Source organism: Eulemur rufifrons, chromosome 17 (genome assembly GCF_041146395.1).
Source record: "Eulemur rufifrons isolate Redbay chromosome 17, OSU_ERuf_1, whole genome shotgun sequence".
Lineage (NCBI taxonomy): Eukaryota > Metazoa > Chordata > Mammalia > Primates > Lemuridae > Eulemur > Eulemur rufifrons.
The window spans coordinates 50,726,003-50,752,908 of NC_090999.1; the positions used below are offsets into that span (position 1 = coordinate 50,726,003).

General features: G+C 34.8%; 1 protein-coding gene across 1 annotated transcript in view; it reads right to left on the minus strand.

Moving 5' to 3' along the window:
* Positions 1-26,906, minus strand: part of WDR41 (WD repeat domain 41) — a 69,289-nt gene that overhangs the window by 31,452 nt on the left and 10,931 nt on the right. Inside the window, exons 3-13 of the mRNA XM_069492726.1 lie at positions 23,700-23,748; positions 22,355-22,498; positions 18,932-18,994; positions 16,672-16,783; positions 14,116-14,178; positions 12,583-12,693; positions 7,933-8,117; positions 5,384-5,505; positions 4,461-4,549; positions 3,367-3,497; positions 639-828 (exon numbers count right to left, since the gene is read on the minus strand). Of these exons, the coding sequence (XP_069348827.1) occupies positions 676-828; positions 3,367-3,497; positions 4,461-4,549; positions 5,384-5,505; positions 7,933-8,117; positions 12,583-12,693; positions 14,116-14,178; positions 16,672-16,783; positions 18,932-18,994; positions 22,355-22,498; positions 23,700-23,748 (1,222 nt within the window). The 3' untranslated portion in view covers positions 639-675. The remainder of the gene's footprint in view (positions 1-638; positions 829-3,366; positions 3,498-4,460; positions 4,550-5,383; positions 5,506-7,932; positions 8,118-12,582; positions 12,694-14,115; positions 14,179-16,671; positions 16,784-18,931; positions 18,995-22,354; positions 22,499-23,699; positions 23,749-26,906) is intronic.

The window sequence follows — 26,906 nt, forward strand, 5'->3', positions numbered from 1 at the left end:
TGCCCTGGCATACTATAGCACCAATCTAGCCAATAGCTAGCTGATCAGGCCAATTCACACTGGGGAAAAAAATGCACCCTCATGAGATTCCTACTGATTTGAGTTCATAGGGATTTTAGTAACTAGAACTAAAAATTTTTAAATATGATTTAGACAAATTAGTTGGTACAAAAAAGAACTGTTATACTTAGTCTGCATATTTAGTTCATTTTTTGGTTAAGAGATTCAAGTTTGCACTATAAAATACTGACAGTTACCAAAGACCAAGGAAATTTGTACAAGAAAGGATATTTTAAAACTTACAAGAATTCTTAAACAGGCTCTAAGAAAAATCGAAGAATAAAACTTCTAATGAATACCAAAACTTTACTCTTACCTTACATTTCTACCTCTTCACAAAGGGTCTAAGTTCAAAGAAGCTCAAAACACAATGCTTACCCCACTTCAACAGCAGCACAAAGTCCAGTGGAAAACTTGGAAAACTCCTTCTTTGGAGGATGTACTAATACCTGAGAAGCAACTTGTTCCTTGGTTATAGGCCCACAAAAAACACTTCAAACATGTAGAATTCTACAGACTAATAAGAAAAAAATTACAAATTTAAGTGATCAATATATTTATGGTTTTCAGAATATTACCCTGTATTTGATGTTCAAGGTTCATGCACAAGTACTCCTAGACAGCAAGGTACAGGTCACCATTCTCCTCTAATTTTTGAAATAATTTTAAACTGCGCAATCCAGATTCTCGCTGTCCATTTTTCCACAAAATGATGAGATGATCAGCAGAGCATGTCACTAGTCCATGATCTTCAAAGTACAGAAACATCTGTAAAGAAAATTAAAACTATTGATTATAGGAACTTTAAGAAGAGGCTAATATTATTATTAGATTAACACATGCGCTTGTAAGATATGTACCTTCGAGATTCCTTTGGATCCGAATATAAAACTCCATTTATCATGAGAAATTTCATTTTTGAGTATTCTCTTAACCATCACATACAAATATGACCAATATCTAATATTTTAATAATCATAACTTCATTAATGTTGCTCAACTACAGAACTATTAGTAACAGTTATTTTTGTAAAATATATAAATTCCCAAAGTATCTTCCAAATTTTACCATAATATAATTCTTCAAGTGTTGGTTTGAAGATTTCTTGCCACACCTGCTTTACTTAATCATCATTTATGCACAAATGACTAAGGATAAAATGTCTGAATTCAAAATTTCCCAAAATACACACTGGCTTCAGCTCTCCATATCAATCTAGAAGCATTTTCTGAGTATCTCCTATGTGCTTATGGTCCTTAACTTCAAGAAGATTCTAATTCACTTGTGAAAAATCATAGTTGAAACAATTAGGGCCCCAATGAAAGACTACGTAATTAGGTACTAAATAACGTAGTACAAACTATAACATGCCAAAAAAATTCAGAAAAGGGGAAACTGAACTATGTAAGAGCTGAAGTGGTCAGAGAAAGCTTCAAAGAGAGAAACTCTCTCAATAAAGGGAAAGGGCATGCCCCGTGAAGGACAAGGCTGGAAGCTAAGACCAGGAACATGGCGTGTTGATGAAAAGTCAGCATGAACACTACGAAGTAGAGCGATGGTAGCAGAGAGCAGATACATGACCCCGTGGAAAGGATGACATCCTTGAAAGAAAAAGCAAAATAAGAGAAACAGAACATTAAGGAACAAGAGGAATGAGCATTTTCTCTGAAGATAGCAGGTTAGGTCCCCGGGAGAGGACTCAGCTGATGTAGCAGGAGTGAAGGGGAAAACATGGGAGCAAAACTCCTCAGGAGCCTGGGAAAGACAGAATTCAGTACACAGGTAGAGGGGTTAGGCCAGAGAGCAAGGGTGGAAATAAAGAAATGAGGAGATATCAGCAGATAGCACCAAAGAGACAGCCTCTATTTTACCAATGAAGCCAGAGATGCTTTTTAAAAACACTTAAGTATCAACACTTTCACTCAGGGAAATTCCTAAGAATCTGATACTATTTTATATTATGACAAGTAGGCCATTTTGAAGGTTTCTCCCACCATCTAAAAACATTTTTAATTGGTTCCCACTACTTTAAAGTCCAAACTCCCCAGCCTTACATTCAAGGACATTCACAATCTGACCCCAAGCTACTTTCCCAAGCTTTAGCTCCTACTAGTCTCTGTTCACAAGAACCCAGTGCTCCAGTGTAGCCACTCTGTTCATTGCTACCATGCAAATGCCATCTTTGCCCTTTTGTCTACCACATTCCATGCTAGCGCCCCTCAAACTACACTATAGCCACCCAGCCAAAAACAAAAAGTTAAAAAAAAAAAACTGAGGTACTTGTTAGAAGAAACCAAAGATAAATAAGACATCGTACCCAGCCTCAAGGAGCTTACAGTGACAGGGCTATGTATTAATCCTTCCTAAACTTCAAGATTCAGCTCAAGTCCCATGTCTTCTAACCGTTTATAGGATTCAGCAAGAAATGTTTCTCCTAACTCTTGAGTATGCACTACGTGCTATTCTTTTGGGTACATCATAAGCAGCCTAGATGAACAGCTTATTAGGTGTATACCCTTCTTCTCCCCTAAAGTGCAAGATCCATGAGGGCAAAGATTGTATTCGATCTCTTTGTAAACTCCAGCATCCACTGTCTGAAATATAGGAAATGCTCACTAGCAAGTATGTTGCTGCTCCCAAGCATGAAAGCCCTTTCAAATGAAACTTTTTTCTTCTCTGGCTATAAAACAGGGAAGAACAATTTAAGAAGTTCTTAGGGCGCTGTTTACGCTGTTATCAGTCCCAGTTGTCTCTTTATCTGATCTTATTCCTTCATTACAGGCAATAGTACCTGTAGTAAATATTAATGTATTTGTATTTCTCCAAGTTAGAATTTTATGCATCTTATAATTTTCACTAGTATTTTCATATATGTACAATAATCAAGGCACAGCATTTTATTACAGCTAACAAATTTTTACAAATCAAAGGCAGGTGAAAACAGTACTCTGTTCATGAATTTGGTAAAGGACCCTGGAACTAGATTCTATTAAGGTTTTAACTCTACACACATATGTTCAACATATTCATATTGCCCTTATCATCGGCTATCTCCAGCTCATAAATAATGGTGATTAAGCCCATTCTTAAAAGCAACGCATTCCATGTTTCCTCAAATCACATCTCTGTAAAGGGAGATCCTGACTGCACATACTATATCCTATCCTGTTCCAGGTTGAGATCCAGAAAAAACCTACAGATAAGAGAGAAAGTTATAGGTCTTTATGAGACCAACTGAATGAAAAGACCAGTGAGATGCAAAAGCAGGAGGTGCCTGGACATTCTATGCCTATTGAAAGCGATACCTCCACAGACGAGGAGTGTCCAATCAAATCTCCAATAAGCTCCAGTGAACACGAAGTGGCATTTTCTTGCTTTTTAACAGGTTGGCTGGCTTGTTTGTTCACTCTTCCAAATCCCCACATGTTAAAAAAACCTAGAAAAACACAGTCATTTCAGACATTTCCAAGATTACTGTGTTCTTTATTTACAATAGTAATATGAGCTCAGAAAAACAAAATTTAAATGCAAAGATGTCCCACTCTTATTTAGTCAAGGGCTAAATGGATGGTACCAAGCACTATGCTAGGGTTTTTTAAATGTTATTTCCTTTCAACTTTCTTAGCTAACCAAGTTTGTTCCTCATCTGCTTTTACTGCCCTACTCACCCATTGGTGAAGGTCTATTAACATAATAAAAAGAGAGGCACTGGGAATGAAGGAAGAGAGAAATCAAAGGCCTGAATGGCAGTGTCTGATTGTCAAAAAAGGGCACAACTCAGAACTATCAACAAAGCATAGTGGAAAATTATATGTGTACATACAAAAACAATACCCTAAGACTTTAGGTAAGTCAAAAGAACCAGAAGAAACTAGAGGTACCAGCACCTTATTTCTTATGCAAAGTTTGGTAACCAATTTATTCGAATATCCAGAGTTTTTTTCAAATCAAATACCTGAAAACCAAGAGCTCATGAAATTATGATATAAACACACAAAAAAGTGTTGTTTCCCATAAATAGAGTCCAATGTCAAGGCTAAAGAACACTTTAGTTTGGCATCTGATGGTACAAATTCTGTGTATCAGTCAAAATTATAGACAAAGACCAAATGAAGTAATTATTCATTTATATTTAGATTGGCAGAAAATAACAGCTTACCCTCAAAGCAATAAAATCCCAGTAGTCTTGAACTGAAATAAAGAGGCAGTTCTACATTAAGGCAATATTAAGATATGACTCCTCGGTCTCAATTACCATATGCTTTCTGTAAACATGTGATGCCTATTTGGAGCACATTCTACATTCTTGTAATTTCACATAACCTCCTTTCTTCTGCTTTTCACATGAGAAAAGAGAAAGAGGGGGAGAAAGACTACTTTTTTGGGGACAGACACACACCTGTTGGTACAGGTTCAGCTGTGAGCTGCTGTTTTTCTCGTAACTCCCAAATGCGTACACTGCCATCTTCTGAGCATGAGATTAACTGCCTGTCAGAACAGAAAACCAGTAATACAAAGATAGAAAGAGCACCATGGAGGGCCAATGTTAAATTTCCAATGAAAGAAATCACTGGAGTCCTCAACTGCTTTTTTTAAGCTCTTAGCAGGAGCTGATAAAAATCACAATTTATCGTGGCTTTACAATGTAAACTAAAAGCACTCTTCAGGAAAGGCATGCATTATACAAGTTACATTGGCTCAAATGCAATAAACTTGTTCTTTCCATTTTTAAAAATGCATTTAGGAAAACAGGGTATGAATTACATTTTCACAATGTCCTGAGCAGCCCCCTTTCCCTCCTCTCACTGTATCTCTTCTTGGGGTGCTTCTCACTCTAAAAATATCCTGAATAGAAAATAATGCTATTCCTTTCCCGTAATTTTCATCCCTAGAAACTCAGCAGCCTAATCTACCCTGAGAGGAAAACCCTCACTTAACAGCCTTAGACTAAAAGGAGACTACCACTGATTCTGGCCATAAACAACAACAACAAAAAGGTGGGTTTATGGAATATATAAAAAGAAAAATCAGTACATTGTAAGTGCCCCAGTCTTTTACTTTATTAAATAAATACCAAATTTTAAATAATCTCTTCTTAAAATGAAATTCAACATAATTCATTTGATCCTTGCATCTTGTAAATTCCGTAACATATTGCCACAAACTCTTTAGCTAAGAAATAGGGGGCATTCCATTTCCAAAAGAACACAGCAGGTCAAGCCATGGAGCCCGCCAGGTAACTTGGACACCTGAGAAAGTACACTGGTGGCCCTGGGAACCGTGACTTCTTTCATCTGTTGCAGAACAGATAGGAATGTGTACCTGTTGGGAAGTTTGTCGATGTGCAGGACATTGGAGTCATGGGCGGTTTTCTGGCAGGCAATCACACGCTTCATTTGAAGGTTATACACATATAAACCCCTTCCAACTGCGGCAAATACATTCTGGGGAGAAGAGTTCAGAAATAGACATAAAACTAGTACTTAATATACCTGGTATAGATTTCCTGCCCTTTCGTGACATCAAAAAGCCATTGTTATTTTGCCTATTCCTAGCCTTCAGCCCAAATTCCTATACTGCCCTCTGAAGCCCAAAAATGTCAAAGCATTGGAGAAAGCTTAGAGCATTCAGAAGGTAGAAGAAGGACACAACCACTAATACAGAGAAAACACTGCATATCATATCCCTTAGCATCATTTTCTTTCTCACTGAAACATGATAGCATGGCCGCCAGCCTGGCCCTACAGCAGAAGCTGCTGAGGTACAACCAGGGTTTTCATTCACATAATACTATATCCTTGGGGAAATTACCTAGCTTCTTTTGCCCAGAAAATGTGAGCAAAGTTACTTGCACTCCACATCTTAAGCAATCAAAAAAGCATACGTTATAGTGGCATTATCATTGTAAGATCCTCTGAAGTATTTTTTCCAAATGTAGTATTAGAAATAAATACCTTTTCACTAAAACAACTTTAATCTTTTAAAAGCACTTTCACTAGTACTTATCTCACTTCACCCTCACAACATCTTTTTAAAGTAGGAAGGTAAGCATTATTGCCATTTTCCAGATGATCAAGTTAAAATTAAAAGGAAATTAAAGTCTCACAAGAAATGAGACATGGAGTCAATATAAGAATCAAAGTCACATTACTCCAGTCCCTTGCTCTTTTCTCACACCACAAACACTCACGCCGGCTTTTAAAAATTTTGTAAGTTACTACACTTCAGGTAGCACTTGTCTTAGAATCATTCATTCATCCTCAATAGGTACCCTCATGAGGCAGACCTTTCAAAAACCCATACAGATGGCCTTCCTGTTTAGACCCTGTGCCCTCCAACCTTTTCATAGTCTCAAAGGCTACAAACCCAACTCAGACCTACAATATCTGAACAAAAGCATGCACTCAAGCCTTGCCAGAGTGGAAATCTGGAATGACCCCTCAACTCCCAGGACTGGTACCCTGCACTTGCAAGCTGAGGACCAGTGCCAGGGGCATTACTGAAAACAGCTGGCCAGTGTGCTAATATCAAGAGCCCTGTGGACTGCATTCAATGTAGAATCGCCAGAAAGTAGTTCTAAGTAGTTTATCCAAGGTCAAGAAGAAAATTATAAATACATCTAGAGAATTCATGACCTTTGGGGGCTGCATTCACTCAATGGAGACAGTCTATCCATCACCTGTCATCAACAATTAATGGAGAAGAGGCCCCAAGAAATGAAGGAAAATTAGGGAAAACTGTATAGTGCTTTATCAAGCATTTATAGTACTTAATAAACATCAACCAAAACTTTTAAGATAAAAAGGACTATAAAACAGAAAACCTTTTAATATAAATTTTTACAAAAGTAAGAAAAAGATATAAAATATATATAATTTTTAGGGCAACTCTTAGAGATCTAGTCTTCATCTTTTGTGAGACCATATTGTTTTTATTATATATATATATATTTTTTAAATTAAAGTTGGGATAAAAGAAACAATCTTTGAGTACATTAGTGTTTTTAATCCTGTTCTTACCCTATTCTGTTTTGTTTTTTAAAGTACGAGCAGTGCAAAGAAAACAAAAAAAAGGATCACAGTCTTCCCCACTCCAAAACACTACTGCTAAAATTTAATAAAAATACTAACATGGATACAATTAGAAAATTTAAACAATGTAGAAAGGCACCAAAAAAGGTGAAGGAAAAGCTTCCCCCACTCCCTCTCCTCAAAGGTTAGAACTCTTAAAACATTTCTTGTGATTTCATTCAGAAAAATATTAATAACTCCCCTTTAAAAACACTTTCTGAGCCCCTGAGGCTAAAAGCAGAGATTTTTTTTCAGAACAAAGCCAAGATTCAGTAGTCCATTGATACTAATCTCTTACAACAAAAAAGATGTAAAGTGCTTCAAAAACATCACTGCCAAGGCCTAAACGATGGAAATCAGCAATTCCCATCCAATTATCTTGTCCTAGAATGCTAGCAGAATAAAAGAGAAACATTACTAAAATTTTTAATTTCCTTTATCTCTCTAGGAAATGTCCCAGATATATTCAAAAAGATTCTTTCTCACAGTGTCTCTTAAAACAATTTTAAGCATTAACTTCAAATCCTATGGGATTATTTAATCCAGCTCAAAATTTCAATAGGGTTTTTATTGTCTGTGGCCATTTAATCATTTCTTTGCCTCAAGATTAGGCATGAAGATTAAAATGCTTTTTTAATGCAAGTGGTACAGTCTTTGAAAAATATCAGATGATTTTAAAGCACAACTTGAAACCATGAATAATGATACTTTCTTATGTCCATCATAGGATTAAATTTTAAAAATCAGAAATTAGGTTTATTAAAAAAGGCAAGTTTATAAATATTTTATACATTTTCTTACCTCTTCATCACATGTGAAATGATGAATAGAAATGTCGTTTGATTTTTGACAGAGCCTTATTTCTTGCTGGGCGTCCAGTTGTGAGGATGGGTCCCAGAAGTTTCGTTCATAGGCCTGCATGGTCCAGTCCAGGACATCCCAGACGATCAGCTCTCCAACGTGGGAGCCAGTGACAAAACTCAAATCTAGGCAAAGTTCACATATACCTCATTATTAATCATTTTATTTAAGCTAAAGTAAAAATGAATGGACTGTCCAGTAGTAACGCTCTGTAAAACCACAGTAGTTAGAACAGTGAGGTACCCAGACGAGCCAACAGAAAGATTACTATAGCAGAATACAAAGACCAGAAATAAACTCAAGTTTACTTAGTTATTTAGTATGTGATGATGATTACATTTCATTTCAGTAAAGAAAGAAATACCTCCTATTGGAATATTTGGTTAAGTTTTCGGAGAATAAAAATAAAAGAACCTTACTTTGGATCATATTCCAAAATAAGTTTCAAATAGATTAAAACTTTAAAGGTACTTAAAGGACTGAAAAAAATAAAGGTGAATACTTTTATGAATGTGGAGTGGTAAAGGGCTCTAAAGGAAGAATGGTGGATGTACGGGGGTGGGGAATATCCTAGAAAATATCTGCTTGGCAAAAAAAAGAAGTCATACACTTAAATGACAAAAAGCTGGGAAAAATCTGCAACTTGGATGTACTTGATACATAAGAAGTTAAATGGGCAAAGGACTTGGGCAGGCAAAACAAAAAATACAAATGGTAAGTAAAAATGTGAAAAGATGTCCAACTCCTTTAATAATCAAAGAGATCTAAAAACAATGAGATGTCATTTATTGACTTGTGAATAGGGAAAGATTATAACACAGGAAAATGCCCAATACAGTACTGCCCAAAACATAAGGAATCAGCATGTTCATGCACTGCTAGTGTCCCACTATAAATTAGTATACATTAGTACCATTTTTTCAAAGATTAATTTGGTAATATGTATCAAAACCTTAAAAAATGTAAACCTATCAATCCAACAATTCTAATTCTAGGAATTTATCTTGAAGAAAATGCATAAAAGATATGTACAACGTTGTTATATATAATCTTAAATATCTGAAGATAATCTAAACATCTAATTGAGGATTGAATAATAAGACACCCACAAAATGAAATAGTAATGCTATTACTGAAAATTAAGTTGTGTAAGTATGTTTACATTGATATGGAAATATATTCATGACATACTGTTACAAAACAGTAAACCATATATATACACATACACACACGCACGTGCACCCAGAAAAACACCTATAAAGATGTGGACCGGAGTTTGTACTGGATGGTTGGATGGTAGAAAGATTTTAATTTTTGTATTTTTTATATTTTTCACCATTTTCTCATTTTTCTACTATGACTATGTATAACTCACATAATAACAAGATTTTTAAACCTTTAAAGAAAATGAAGTTTTCATTTTATACTCAACACATTATACACTTTACACATTACACATTTAATAGAAAATGTACAACTGCTAGACTAAAAATTATCTTTAAGAAATGTAATTTATTTTAATTCTTTCTTATTTAGGGTAAGATGGAGAGTAAATGCAGTGAGTTTAGAAACCCAGTTTCTAATTCTGGCTCTGCCTGGTATTAGCCAGGTGGTCTTTAAGAAGTCATTTAACCTTTATCTTGAATTTCTTATGCATTAAATAGAGGATGATTGTAAAAATCAAATTAAATAATAAATGTGCAGCCATTTTAAAAAGACATCAAATGTTATCCTTGGTATCTGCTATTATTTTGAGCACCTAGTATTTTTCCACATTAATGGTATTAAAACAGTTACTTGTAATTTAGGAATACATATATGAGTAATTATGATTTAATTATTCCATTTTTCAAATAAACCAGCAGGACACAAATCTCTAATGACCAGATGAACAATCTCTCAGAGATAAAGAATTACCAGCAAGCCTACATGTAAACATTATTTAGTCTTGGTTCAAAGGTCATAATAGGTGGATTATTAATGTCTAACTTCTAGCATTTATTAACAGGCTCTATAGAATTTGTTCTGTGAAGAAGTTTACGTCTCATCTGTGCAGAGAAACAAGCTTCCAATTTTAATAATGGGAAAGTTGAGACAGTACTAATCTTTCCATGACCTTCTTTTCTACCACTTTCCCTCCTCTTTCTAACTTCACTCAAGCTACAAAAGAACCAAAGAGCTAAGGAGTGAAGACTCCTCTGGACTCCCACTCTGCATCTGTAGCCACAACACAGAGTTAACCTACTGAGACCATGCAGCTGCCTGCTCTGACTTAATTCTCCCAGTATCTGTGATTCCTCTACGCAACAGAAACAAAGTGTTAATGACCAGTTGGAAATTTTCACTAAAAACAAAATACTGGCATTCATCTGAGTTAGTACATGGTTTATCACTGTAAATTATTTATAAATAATTCCCAAACAGGTCATTCAAAACATTTCATGCCAAATAACCCCAATGACGTATATTATTAGTGGATGAATTTTCATCCTGTAAGTATCAATGGCCACATAGTATGAAAATCTCACCTGGCATCTGTCTATCCATCCCATCACAAAGCACTAACACTTTGTGATGACCATGCCATGCTGTCAGTTCAAAACAAGAAAAGGAATAAAATACGGAAGTACCCACAGGCTTTTACCAAAAGAGATTAGCAAGGTTATCTTGTTTGTCTTAAAAACCTTCTGCCTGAGCATTCAGATCTCTTTAGCAAACCTGGTATTCACATCTATGGGAGTTCCATGGTACCATTCTAAGGTTGCTTCTCTGAAATCTCACTTCCCTTGTGACGTACAAACCCAGTAACTGCTCACATCTTTCATTGCTAATGGATGAGGAAAAAGAGCTGGGCTGAAAGTGGAGGAGGGAATTGTACAACATAAACATTTCAGGATTGCCAAAGTCTACAGCATGTCTGACATGCTTATGTACCAGATCAGACTATCAGTAAATCATATACAAATTTTACCAGACTACCTGGCCATGTATGGATCCTAAATATGCTTTCAGCTTATTAACTATGTGTAGTGAAATTTTACAGCCATAGAGTCTATAAACGAAAAAGTACTAGGGGTTTTCTGTAACTTTTGTTAACAAGTTTTTTGCTTTAGCTTTCCATTTTTCTTCCCTCCAGAATTTGTCAAAGAAATAATTGAAGAAAGCTTTCATAACTGTTATAAGTTTCTCTGCATATCACATGGCAAAAGAAGTGCCATGAAGTTAAGGCTATCTCAGTACTATCCCATCATCTTAAGTAACCATGCTGGTTCAAGGGTACCAGTGCTTCACCACCAAAACAAGACAACGAGGCATGACCAGTGCAATGGGCCAGAATACTATTGTGCTTTTCTCAGCAGCCCCAGGGCCTTGATACTTATGGTTCAGTGTCACCACGGAGGCTTCAGAGGGTCTCTCAAGTAAGAACTTGCCTTTTGTGCTGTCACTCCCTCCAGGACCAGATTAGAAGAGCCACCAGAGAAAATTAAAGGGGCACTACCAACCATTGTTTCTTCTATCATTATAGACAAGCTAATCCTTAGAAAACTTTGTAGCTGATTTTACAAAAAAGATAGCTCACTTAGGGGGAAGGATTTTGGAGCTGAGAGGGATGTTCTTACTGATGTATCTGAAAATGTGACTGAATGGCACACAAATAGAGACTATACTTAGAGACTTTTGGGTCCCTTTTTCCCTCTATCTCATGTTCGCACAAAATAAGAGCCACCCCAGCCTCAGGTAGGTATGTGGCTGGGGATACAGTCCAGTCTTCCCACTACATCATATTCACAGCATCCTTATAGGATGCTCTTGCAGTCTCCACCAGACTATCAAACTGGAAGTCACCAGGAGTCCTCTCATCTGACCTTGTACACAGATCACCCAGAACCCTGAAGATATAAACTGTCACATATTTGCAAGTGAACTAGCTAAAATGCCAAGATCTATGGTTTGTGAGCCTATCCTGCCATCTGATGTCATATTCAGCTCATAGGAGATACTCATTAAAATCATTTATGAAGCCAAATAGGATATATGGCAAGTTGAAACCCATAACCATGTCTGCCCCATTTTCTGCAGACCTTTACTGTAGCTGTTTTTCTCTGAGAGTCCTCAATCACGATTACAACTGGTTTGAATCCCACTCATTCCAAGTGTATAACTTGCTATGTGATACTGTACTGTGTGCTCAGCAAGACAAAAGGGCATAACTATTTCCAATCTTCTCAACAAAAGAGGAACTAGCCAGAATCAGTTGCCAAAAATGCTGACATGCTAAGGATTCATAGCCCATGACAATCACCCCACAGCTACCAAGTGGTGCCTGAGAGAATTATGCTCTTCTCTGTCTTCTTTTTTCTGCCCTACTCTGTTCTCCTTGTGCCTAAATCTTAGACCTAAACATCTAAGAAACTTGCTCAGCTCTATGGGCTGAAACTTCAGAGTAAAAGAAAATGGCAATCTCTGCTAATCTAAAGCATTAATGACAGTAATTCTGGAATTCTAGAACAAAACAAGGCTGAAGTTCAAAACAGGTTGTGTTAACAAGTACAAAGTTGTACATAATATAAATGTACACATTGAACTTACCATTGACATTAACCAATGACAGAATATTATCCTGGTGATCAAGGAGGCGCTTAACTTCGAGAACATCCCATTCTAGTGATCCTTCTGTGGGTGCTACCAACCTGAAAATTACTAAATGAAAAAGACAGATATAATTTTATTAAAATGTTCAAACAAAAATAAAATATTATTTCTGCTCCAAAAGTATTTCATTAAGTGAAAAATACCTACCATACAGAAAAACCCATCTCCCAAGAGAGCCTTATTCATAATACTTTAAACTACTTCTTTAAAATGCTTTAGATGTTTGAAATTATCTGCTAAAACCCAAAGTGAGTATGTCCTTAGAACTCTCACCCTTTCCTTGACACTGCCCGACACTGAGGCCCAGGGTTTCACGCACGTCCAGCTATCTGACCTCACTCCTTCCCCTACCCAGTGGCCATCCCTGAGTCATCTCCACCATCAGCTTTCTCTACTCATGTCCCCAGCCCAGTAAGCACCATTATGAAATAAACTATAAATTCATACTTAACTTCAACTCAGTGAAGACTTCAATAGCTGTTTCTTTAACTTTTCTCAATACCTAGGCTTATATCTTTAAATTACAAATTCTCTGAGGAGTATATGACTTAAAATTTGTGTATGCCATAAAGTTCAACTACAGGTGTTAAATGTGTTGCTTTACTCATTAACCTGGCTGTAACAAATACAGTTTTATTTAAACAAGCATAAATCCTAACTTTAATCAATACAGAAAAACCCAAAATCAAGTCTACTGAAGTAATTCTATCAATAAATATTTACACTAAACAGCTACTGCGTTCTAGGAACTCTAGATACCAAATGTGAATAAGGCCCAGTCACTGCCCTGAAATGCTCAGTCCAGAGTGGGAGTGCAACTTATAAAGGGGCTTATCACCGATATATTAAGTGCTATAATAAGCCACTGGACCAAGTGCTGTGGATGGTCAAAGCTTAGGATGACTAACTTCCAAAAAGTGGAAAGGTTTCAGAGATCATATCCTTCTAAAATTACTAACATCTCTCTTCTTTCTCAAATTCCTCTCTGGATAATAGGTCATGCCATGTTTCTTTCTGTATCTCTGACAACATTTTAGCAACTGACAAATCTCTAGCAAGGTTATTTAATCCTGACAGCCATTCATGTTCAAACTGTAGCTGTCAAAAGAAGATCTTACAGTCAATACAAAAGAGAACTCTTTCTGATGCCTATCAAAGTTGTATGAAAATTCAACTTAACTTGGAATATTATCAAATGATTCTGAGATTGGAATTTTGGAATAACAAGCAATATACTGTTTAATCAAGCTAAGAGAGATAACAACCTGAAATACTGACAAGAAAAAGAAACCTTGCGTAACATCTTGAAAATGTCTCAATCTCTGTATCACTTCAACAATCCCAAGAAGCCAAGACTAGGACAGCGGCAAATGTTCCTTATATAAAAAACTCATTAGTCTTCCCAGCATGTGTATACAAGTCTAGTTAAAAAATTTTTTAAAAAGAGAAAAAGAAAAAATTCATACTCACTCAGTTCTTTGCCAACTGCTGCTACAACACAGTTCTTGGGTATTTCAACCAAAGCAGTGATTCCTCCAAAAACATATAAAACAAAGGTCATATTATTTCTTTCACACACTACATCAAAAACAAAAACATTCTCAGTTTTGTGTCAGTCATTTCCCATACAGAAGGTGGTAATGATAAAGCACACAAAACTTGCTACATACACATTCCTTGCTTGTTAAGGGTAGAATATGCTCTTTGAACATTTTTACTATTGTAGTAAAGTGGTATATTTAGCCATTCAAACTTATTTACCAAGATCTCTTAAGATAATCACCATCACCCACGTATAAGATGGCTAGCTCAAAAGAGATGTAAAATTGGGGTTTTCCTTAATGCAAATTTAAGAAGTCTGAGCAGGGGTCCTGGCATGAAATGAGCTAGCCAACAGTCCACAGTTAAGAAAGTGGCCTTCAAATAGCATGTTTATGATCAACTAACACATGTACAAATTTCCTTATATTATTGAAATAATTAGATTCAACATTCTACCACATTTCATTTATTTCAGTATAGAGTTCTGAGTATCTTTTCATAGCTGAATCATGAAATGATTTTAGGGTAACTAACTTCTGAAAGTATGTTACAGTTATAAAATATTAATTTTTCAGCAAGAATAAAAGTTGATATAGTAAAACCACCACGCTTGCCAAAAAAACTGTTTATTAAAGCTAATTTTTCCATTATGACATATATATAATTTATAACATACATGCACTTTCAGAAAATATTCTACTCATTTGCTTCTCCTTCCTACTCATCAAAGGACTAGCACTGTTGTCATTTGGAGAGTATTTCTGGCCAAAATTTTTTCTCCACAAAAGTGTGTTTTAACAGTAGTAACTAACGTAACAGTAGGTAGTGCTACCGGAGGAGGGGTGGGGGGACAGGGACGGGGAGGAGGAGGAGGAGTGGTACAAGACAAGGAGGTAGAGGAAACAGGAGAGCAGCAGGGATGAACAGCAAGATAAAAATTCTAAATGCAGAAAACTGCTTGTTAAAAAAATTTTCACTAAACTATTTGTGAAGTAAAACTTCTAGACCCAACAATCCAAAACTACTTAATACTCAGAATCACAAAACATACTTCTGGCCTATGGATGCCCGTCGTCTTATCCAGTGCCCTTTCCACTGTATCATATTGACTAACATTATCTTTGCTCATTTCCAAATACAGAATAACTGCCCCTAAAAGCCCCTTCGGCCCATGAGATAAAGGTCTAGTAGCATTAGCATTACTGACTACCTGGTATCCTATAATTCGGAAAACCCAAATCACAAAATGTTCACCAATGGTAACCTATGGCCTTTTCAAAGCTTTCCAATAGATTCCCTCAAAGTTGTCTGTTACCTCTTGAGACACTGATCAACAGGGCAATACTGTGATTACTTAATGTATAGTACATGAAGATAACTCGCAAAAAAAAGGGAGAATGAAATAAGAGGTGGCTATTTCCATTAACATGCAAAAGATTCTTTTTAGCTCCGATTCTAATAGTTTACAACATAGCTACTAATAATTCATGGGGAAAAATTCATAGATAACCACAGACTAGTTAAAGAAATAAAGGGAAATTAACATGAAAATAGATATGACTCATAATAGCAAACCAAGAAATATACTCTAGATTCAAGCAAGATTATCAGTAATCAAATGTTGAACAGGTTAAAGTATAAATCCTTACAATATGTGGCTTTAATTTTCCTGAGACATTTTCCTGATATTTTATAATATTTATGTGGAGATAGACTGGCTCCAATTATGAACTGTAAATTTAATTCACAGGGCTCCTGCTACCTTTGAAACGTCAATATACACAATAATATTCTTTCTAATGTGTCCATAGGCTCATTTGATTACTTTTAGAAACAAAAATAGTTGAGTGTATTACATGACTTCAAGGTATTATTTAAATGTACTCATTTATATTTAAATATTTTTATTCTGAAAATAGATTTTAATTTTTTTAAGATCCTTGCTATCAATAAAAGTCAAAACTGATTTTTTTTTCCCGTTAAAACTAAAGTTGTATGTAAATGGAATTCTGAAAGAATAAAACTTTGTTAGTAAGCTTACACATGTATAGACATTTTGGTAAAACCAATTGTACAAAGAGGTTATTCTCAGGAATCTATTCAAAGGCAATGACCCCATTAAAAAAAAAAAAGAAAAATGCTATTATAAAGTCCTAAGGGTTTGCTTCAACATGCTCATCAAACTCAGCTTAGGAACATGGCCCAACAGCAAATGTGAAAAGTTTTTTCTTGACTACTTTTAAGGAATTCTGTTAAAAGGGAAGGAGAAGCCAACAGGAGTGGGGTTTTCTCCTCCCAATTCAGGATGGAAATATATTTTACACAATCCTTGGTCTGAATTGAATATGGCTAAACTGTCTTCAGAACTAAAAAGAAAAATCCCCTGTATTGACCTTTGTATTCATGGAAAGTCTCTGTGAATATTCCCTGTGTCTTTTCGAGTCTATCAGTCATAATTCACAATTACCTCGATTTGTTTCTTACCTGTATCAGAAAGGTGACTGGTCTTGCACAGGAGATCTAATTTTCGGTTCCACACACACAGGTCATTCCCACCAGAGAGCCAAACATCTAGTCTCTGAAGAACAGTTAAACACTGCAAAATCGATTTGAAATATTTATCAGTTTAGAAACTCAGGCATTCACTGTTCAGTGGTTTTAATATGTCCACAAGTTCTTCGAAACCCCTCCCTTCAATAGGTGGGGCTTACGTCTCCTGCTCTTGAATGTGGGCTCTATATGACTAGCTTCCATCATGTGGCAAAAGGCACAGTGTGTGACTTACAAGACTATGTGGCTTCCTCCTTCTCTCGTAAATCACCTGCTCTAAGGTTAAGACAGTCAAGTGGTCATATGGAGAAAGGGCCACGTGGCAAGGAGCTGAGGCCTCTGGACAAGCACAGTCACCAACGTGCCAAGCATGTGAGTGAGTCTCGTAGGAAGCAATGTCCACCCGCAGTCAGGCCTTCCAGTGACAGCAATCTCATGAGAGGCCCTGAGCCAGAACCACCCAGCTAAGACACTCGATTCCTAACCACAAATACTGTGAGATATTTAAGCCACTAAATTTTGAGGTAATTTGTTACTTAATAATGAATAACACACAATGAATGATACTGCCACCTTGGAAAACAGTTCAAAATAAACTTTTTGAATAAAGCTGAAAATATGACCTTAGTATTTATGTCTTTTTTTAAACTAGTATCTTCTAAGTCTTCTCAATAACGCTGTATGTTTGCAAGACTCAGAAAAGTGACTGTTTCAAAGACTATAGAAGTCTCTGATGTACCATGGTACTTCAAAGGCCACTCCTGTAAATAGTACTCTCTTGGCCCATTGACTCTAAGTGGGAACAAGGGCAAGAGCAAGAGAGAAGAATAAAAGAAGAAAAGGAAGAGGTTCTGGTAGTCTTGCCAAGGCTGAGAGTAGGTTTGCTTTTAAAACTGATGGATTAAAGAGTTGAAAATAACTGATGAAGTTGAAGTTTATACGTCAATTGGTCCTATCCAGTCTAATCTCTGAATTTTTAATGTCAGTACTTCATTTCTTTTTATTGCCAAAAAGTATTTCACTGTATAGATATACCACAATGTGTTTATCCATTCACCAGTTGATGGACATTTAGGTTCTTTCCATTTTTGGCTATCATGAATCATGCTGCTGTGAACATTCACATACACATTTTTGTTGTGGACTTATGTGACTTCTTAAAATCCATTGTTAAATTAGATACAAGCATATAGCACATGGCACTTTCTTCCCCAGAAGCTTTACCAATTTGATATTTAGAACAGCATAGTGCCCCTGAGGACTACCAGAAATGCTGCCTTTTAGGGAAAAAAATCAAACTGCCCTGACTACTGGCAGATAGCAATTCTTTTCACGTTAAAAAGGAAAAAGGAAAAAAAGTATTAGCTCCAATATGGAGATCAGTTATCCCTAAAGCAAATAAGGAAACATCCCATCTTACCAGTATCTTTTCCCAAACTTGCTGACATTAAAAAATGTGGTTTTCTATCTCAGAACATTTAAGGGAATTTCTTATGTAGGAATCACAAGTAACCAAGTCTTATCCATGTTTGTTTCTCTAACACGTAGCAGAGTTCTTGTCATATAATAAGCCCCAATTAATATTTGCTTGTGGCTGGGCACAGTGGTTCACACTTGTAATCCTAGCATTTTGAGAGGCCAAGGCAGGAGGATCACTTGAGGCCAGGAGTTTGAGACCAGCCTAGGCAACACAGAAAGAACCTGTCCCTACAAAAAAATTAAAATTTAGCCAAGCCTGGTGGTGTGTGCCTGTAGGACTAGTTACAAGGGAGACTGAGGCAGGAGGCTCACTTGAACCCAGATGTTCGAGGCTGCAGTAAGCTATGATTATGCTACTGCACTCCAGCCTGGGGAACAGAGAGACAGACACTGTCCCCTCCCCCCAAAAAAATTTGGCTACTGTTATAGTCAATCTGCAAGTAATATCTCTTCCTAGAATTACTTACTAAAAATATACCAGATACTACCTTTTTCCTTATCTTGCTATAGGGAGTATCCCCTGCTGTAATTTCAAATTCAAACATTCTATCACATAATACATGCGCAAAAATCTAATCTTAGAAGAACTAAATGACTGTAGGTGTGTGTGAATAATTTTTTAAACCTACAAAACTAATTTCATTTAACTTATTAAACCATTTTTCTGAGACAAAAACAGATTACCATAAAAATTCACATTTGCTTAAGATTGTACCTTGACAGTAGACTGGAAGCATGATATTCTCTGAACTTGTCTGCCAGTGTTGCTATCCCACACCTAAATTTATGTTAAGAAATAATTTCTAAACAGAATTTTAAAATCTTAAGTATAACTTTTCTAATTAACAATTAAATCACAAATGTTAAACATTTAGTTACAAAATGTTTAAATAAAACATAAAATAGCATTTATACAACCACAAAAATTAATTCATATAGTGAGTCATCAACTTAGTAGAGCAGGATTATGATCTAAAATAAGTCCGAGATAAATTTTCCTATCAAATTATTTGAAAATGCCAACAGAATGAGTGGTCTGAAATACTGAATCTTTATAGGCATTGAATATTGCAGCTGTTTAAAGTTTATGCTCCAGAATAGTCTCCCATAATCTAATAAACTGAACATCAAGTATTTATGCTAAAAACTATCACACCCACATTAACATTTACTGAAAGCTCCCTGCAATGTGCATGGCATCATTTACTACTGTTATTCCAATTCCAAGAAGACACGAACAGTGTATTATTATTACCTGTATACGTATTTAACATAATTAGAGGGCCTATCATAAAAAGTTCAAAGTTTGACTTACAGAGCAGAATGATTTTCAAACTTCTTATACCAATTCCTATGGTAAGAAATACATTTTACATGTCTAAAAACACATTTACATATATATGTATGTAGTAAAGATTGAAACTAATTTCACAAACTAGTTATCACATCCAATGCCTTTTGTTATTTTTTTATTATACAAATGCACCTCAACTTACAATAAGGTTACGTCCCAATAAGCACATTCATTGTTAAGTGGACAATATCCTAAGTTGAAAATGCACTTATTAATACACCTAACCTCTCAAACATCACAGTTTAGCCTAACCTACCTTAAATGTGCTCAGAACATTTACACTAGCCTACAGTTTGGCAAAATCACCTGGCAACACAGTGCACTGCAGAGTATCCGCTGTTTACCCTCAGGATCGCACGGCTGACTGGGAGCACTGTGGCGCTGCTGCTCGTTGCTACTGCTGCCCAGTACTGGGAGACAGTATCGTCCTGCATGTCACTAGCCCAGGAAAAGATCAACATTCAAAATACAGTGTCTATTTAATGCATATTGCTTCGCGCCATTATAAAGTTGAAAATTTTTAACTTAAATCATCCTAGGTCAGGACCATCTGTCTTGTACTTCATTTTTTAAATGAAGCTACATATGTTATGAGAATTAGATAATTTATATATATCTCATACTAAACAAACTGCTAGCACATAAAAAATGCTCCCAGTAAGCAGATAGTGTTTTCTGGTCTTAAATTTACTGCAATTCTAGTATTATCACACAGCTTTTCACTTAAAATTTCACTATTTGAAAGCTAAATGTTTACTATTCAGTAACTTGAGCTCTTAAGGATGTCACTTGACAAAAATAAAAAAATCTACCTTCAGCATTTAATTAAGAAACTTAGTTAATACAGGTTCAGTATCCCTTATCCAAAAGGCTTGGGACTAGAAGTGTTTTGGATTTTGGATTTTTCCAGATTTTTAGAATATTTGCATACACATAACGAGGTATCTTGGGAATGGGACCCAAGGCTAAACACAAAATTCATTTATGTTTCATGTATACCTTATACACATTGCCCAAAGGTAATTTTATACAATATTTTTAGTAATTCTGTGCATAAAACAAAGTTCTGACTGTGACCTGTCACATGAGGTCATATGTAGAATTTTCCATTTGTGGTGTCATGTTGGCATTCAAAAAATTTCAGATTTTGGAGCATTTTAGATTTCAGATTTTTGGATTAGGGATGCTCAATCTGTACTGAAGGCCCAAGCACAGTAAATTTAGAATTCATTTAGGTAAAAGAAACTGCCAACTAAGCAGCCTGGAATTTTTTTTTTTTTTTTTTTACCAGAAAAGTTATTCAGCAAAGGAAAAGACTCTATACTATCATTTACAGGTACAATTTATACTGATACTGTACCAGCTACTAACCTCTGTACTGTAACAGTAATTTTAATAATTGCCCCCAAATATTATTATAGTATCTTAGGAATGGTCTAGTAAAGAGAAAGTATTTTAAGTGCTATTTTTGCAGAGATTATACTGATACTGAAAAAGAAAAAAAAGCAAGAACTTTTTTACATAAAATATGCCTCTACAGAACAGCAGTAATAAAGCTACTGTGACCTAGGCATCTGAGCCAATGTTATGGTATATTGTTATATTGTAATTACACACAAACACACAAACACACAAAATGTGTGTGTATATATAGTTTATCCCCACTTAAATCTTTTCTTGGTGTTTTTTTTCACCTATACATAATCTGTTAAGAAACCGCTTCAACTGATAAACTCTCTTAAAGTATGCTACAAAGTAAGCCTTTGGGGCTTACTCTAAAACTCAACATCACTAATGCTTGAAACTACTTAAACAGAACTTTCAGGTAAGCATAGACTTTCTAAAGCTAATCTGATGACACCTTTTTAAAAATATATAATTATGAAAGAATGCAGGTACTCATAGCACTCAGCTCTGGGCTTCACAAATTCAATTCCTCTTATAGATATGAAATTTGTTTACAGAAAATATTTTATGAAGGCAGTATCAGAGAGTGGCTCAAAGCTCTGGCTTTGCAGTCAGGCTGTTTGTCACATCTGCCCTACACTAACTGTGGTCCTGGGAAGTTACTTACCCTCTCTGTGCCTTTATTTTCTTATCTACAAATGAGAATAATTAAAAATACCTATCTCAAAGGGCTATTTTAAGGATTAAAGGGTTGATATATGTAAAACACTTAGAATAATGCCTGACATATACAGGCACTTTGTAAAACTCTACTATTGCTATTCTATCATAACTTTTTACCTAAAAGAATGGGGAAAGGAAAGGGAATTTTACTTTTATAAAATTGCTTTTAAATACAGAATATTAATTTTAAACACTGAGCAGATAATAATTCACTTTCTGCCAGACTCAGATGCTCAAATGGTTCTTATGGTTTAGACCATTTGGTTTCTTTTGCTGGACAACGAGGAGAAAAGAAATGTAAATTATTCTCGAGTCCAACACATCTTTGTTTCCCTAAATTGAAAAGCAAATAGAGATAATAAAATAAGTATTCCCATGCCCATATTCTCCTATTTCTTCCATTTTATACAACCTGTTCTTTTCTCTGGAAAGAACAGCTTTAGTCGTGGGGTTTCCATCAGTAACAAGCCTTAACCTGCCATTTCCAGTCTGATACTTTTTAGATGCCTAATACTTTTAAGAAGTGTCTTATAAAGGCTAGAACAAAATCATTTTTGCTAAAACATTAATGAATACACAGGCCCCTAGAGGCTAAAGACTAATAATGTACGTAGTTTCTCCTTGGGTCACTGGAGCTATTTTACTTTCTTCCACATTTAAGGATATAATAACTGTTTTATCAGCAGAGGCTGTCAAGATGAGTTGATTTTTTTCTTCACAAGATTCCAAGGAAGTAAATGTAATAATAGCTGTTATCTTTTGAGTGTGTCCATTGAGTTCCAAAAGTTTTTCTCCTGTCTGAAATACCAATAAAAATGTTAATAGGTTCATCTTTCACAACTTAAACTATCATAAATGACATTAAGAAGAATCACCATGTAGAAAATACACATTCCATTTAAAATTGCTTATTCAGAACTTACAATTTAGCTTAAACAATCAAACAGAATCTAAGTAAGTGCTGAAAGAACAATTTAATTTTCTAATAGAAAATGCTAATTTTTAGCATATTTTTATAGAAAATTTAAGAGTATTCTTTCCTGTGGTTTTAAGAATATAATTCTTAAAAAAATCAGTAACTTAACCTGTAGGAAAAAAATAGGGAGTCCTCATCATCCATGTATTTGTTATTAAGTCTCTATAGTTACAAGGTTGTGAAAGGAAATAAAAGTCAGAGTAACAATGTGTGTGTATGTATATCTATCTCCACTAATTTATCAACCACTTATAAAGTTAAGTCTCCACTCCATCTCTACTGAACACCAAAATCTATTCCCACTCATCCAGTGTCTTTCCCCATCATTCTCTTACTGATTTCACAAGCAGTAAATATACAAAAATACAATGTAAAATATAATGTAAATTGCATATCTTTCCAAGATTGCATGATTTCATGAATGTAGTGAAAAGTAATGTTTAAAAACTGCTTTAATTAAAGGCCAAGCCATTGAAAAATGAGGATCTGACAGAGTCAGACTAGATAATAATCTAAAATACAGGTGAGAGGAGGAGAAATGCTTCAAAAGAGAATTATTTGAGTAACAAAGGATCAGGAAGAGAGACCCTAGAGAAACTTGGTGAGGCCTTAAATATCTTTTTTAAAAATAGGTCTATTACTATATTACTATTAAAGTCAAACATAAGACAAATGTTATATTACGCTATCATACAATGCTGAAAGAAAAATTGTGCCTCTCACAAAAATCAACACTTGATTCATTTTGGCAGTCAGTGCATAGTTCAGTAAAATTAAAATTTTTATTTTCATAATTTGGCATTTGTTTCTCAGGAAAAAATCTTAATTAAAAAAAACTTTCCCTCTTTATTACGAAATATTGATCCCTATTTTAAATGAATTTATCCTAAGTAGCCCTTTTCAAGTATTAGTTTCAAATAATTATACTGATATGCAAATATATCCCCAGACAGTATTTATGAATGAATACTCAACTATACTGTTATAACTTTATTACACAATCCACATATAATCAATACACACCTGGGCATTCCACACAACTACAATTCCATCATCACCAGCAGATGCAAATCTGGTTTAAAAAAAAAAAAAAAAAGGATCAAGTAAAAAACAATCAATGGTAACATTTAATTGCTAAGATTAACTAAGAACTAGCAGACCTTATGAGTGGTATTTTGACTAATATTAATGAAGATTTTTTCCTTAAGCTAATTTAACAGATATTTATAGAATACCTTCTAGATTCTATGCTCTGTACTAAGGATTCAAAGATAAATAAGACATTTACAGGGTTACGAAGAATAACCTGCTAGAAATGTAAAAATAAGGAAGATACACAGATGATTTTAAAGTCCTTCCTTGCTTTAAAATTCTATTATTTTAAGAAATGAAACCAGCTGAGGAGTGTCTTCAGTGATAGGAAGTGATATTCCAAGGGTAGAATGGAATCATGTCTTTAGATAAATTCTTTATTTCTATTATTTCTCTCTAAAGATATTTTAACTCTATCATTTAAACTCAAGATCTCTCCTTTGCTCATCTTGGCTCCTTGGTCTCTCCTTGGTCTTTCCACATGAATGTTATGTTCTTGGTTTGGAACATTTGGGGGTTTTTGAGAGGTTTTTTTGGTGGTTTTTTTAGTGAAGATGCTTGAAATGCACAGAGGGAAAGGAAACATGTTCCACAGCATCAAGAAAGAACTGTGATAAACTCTGCTGTGGCTTATCTCTCCTATTCACCTCCCATTCTCTATGCACAAGGGAACAGTCATCTACACTCTGTAGACTGGAAGATATCCTTGACACAGCATTATCAAGAGAAATAATCTGTCATATAGGATGATTTGTCATAGTGACTACATTACAGTAAAAGCAAGAAAGCACTGCTCTTAAGCAGTAACCCAACATGGTGTACAATAATCACATTTTAAGCATGTCAAATAATTTATTTATAATATAGTACACAATTCTGTAAATTATTTTTAATGGCTCAGAATCGATTTAAAGTTATCCCCATAATATCACTTTTATTCACTTGAATTCAGGTTTGGTTTTTGAATGTGGTGTTACAGCGAGTCAGCTATGAACAGCATATAACTGGCTCTTTATAGTTAATAACTATTAATAAATTATATTCCACTAACAGCTATGGCATTCAGAAAATCAGTTATACTTCCCTGGAAGATTGTTAATGGGTTTCACAAAATCTGGGTATGCCTTGGATGTCTTCATTCAAGTAAACACTGGCCATACATTTATCATTCGGGAAAAAGTAGAGAACTGGGACACAGAAATCATTTTGTTCCTATGAAAGCATCTGTTCCAATGGATTTTACCCCTATAAAATCTCACTACTTCAGTCATGTAACACTTTCCTTAACACTCCAAACTAAGCTTCAAGTTCAAATTTCTCATGCTCAATTTCAAAGTCCCTTACTTAACTGCTGTGTTTACTGGCTTGAACAATCCCCATACTCAGTCCCTCGTTTCAAACCCTTGATTACATTCCTGTTAGAGCCAAGAGCTTATCTCAGAAAACTGAAATTTATCAAATACAGTCTGACAAAGTTTGTAAATAATTTTTTAATATAGACCTACGTTTCTTCCAAATGGAAAGGACCTGTAGAGCTTCTTACGTAACCAGCTAGAAACCACACAAATAGTTATTTTTAAATTCATGACTATCACTCATTCTTACTTTAAAAATAAAGTAAAATAAAATACGCTGGAAGTAAATCTTTAATAGCTTATGTTTCTGGGCCTATTGATTTCTTTTTATTTGTGTAGTGATGGCAGGGAGGGCAGGACTCAAGGTTTTAAGTTTCCTTTGGTGTAAAACATCAATTTCTATTGATTCTCTAAACCTCTTATAATTTCTTTTCTCCCATTTAGAATACTGCAGGTTTAAAATATACACTTTTTTCCTAACCCTGATTTTTAACTTCTCATTACTGTTTTATCACGTTTGAATCTCATGAGTTCACAATAAGAGATGATTGAACGGTTGAGAGTTTAGAAATGAGATACAGAGCATTCATTTCAAACCTTATTTCAGTCAGTAGTGAACAAAAAGTTAAATCTAAACAATGCTTGATAGTAATGCATGAAATCACAGCCAATTTTTTACTGCTCAGAGGTCAATTACTCAGTTGGCAGATTATCCAGGCCTTCAATTCTTATGTGTATTCTATTGCTGCTCTTTTTTTTTTTTTTTTTGCCATTTTAGTATTTATCACTACCTCCTTTGAAGAGGAAACATAAAGCTTTAAAACCAAGCCATATAACTTTACCATATGTTAGTAACTCTCTTAAAATAACAAATAATTATAATTAGTCATCCTGATACAATAGATACCTAAACTAGCTATACTATATCAGTTTATATTAAACCAAATCCTAGTCAGTCAAGGACACACTCTAGCCATCTCAAAATCAGAAATGAAAATTCAACCTAATAATTCCTCATTGTAAGATATACTATAACTACTAGGGAAGAAGTAATCAACTATAAAAAAGGAGTATTTAAAATGTCAATAGGTTTAAGCTATTCAATGAAAGGAAGAATAGTGACTATAATGCCATAACATTTTATATACTAATCTTGTAAAAACACTAAATTAGTAGAATGCAAAGACTTAAGCATAAAGATTTTGAGACAAATACTTCCTTACTGATTAGCACAAAATATAATTAGTGCACCTAACATGCTAGGTGTTAGGGAGATGCCAAGACAAATTACATGTGGTTCTTGCCCCAAGATCTTAAAAGTTAATGACTGTTTAGAAATGTACTGTATTTTATCAAATCTAAGACATCAATTATAAGATGCTCTATAATTTTATGTACCATTAAGGAAAAAATGCTGCCAATTTTAACTAAAAGACACAATTATATGTGTTCAAATGTTAGAGATGTTAAAATGGGGAAAATATGCTTCTTAGAATCAATTAAATATAGTAATTACCATATTTATTACCTTATAATATAGTACTTCCTAGTCTAATGAATCTCTATCGCTGGCAGGTTTAAAGTGTTAAAGAAATACTTGTTGAGTGAATAAGCAAACATTTAAGTGTTACAAGGGCTCTGTGAAATAGATGTATTAATGTAACCTCTTTTCCTTTTATCATTATTAATGTATCAGTATATTATCACAACAAAAATAGAAATTTGAAAAACTTTAAACCCAGAATCCTACCACACAAAAATAAATTCCTTTATTTTTTTCATG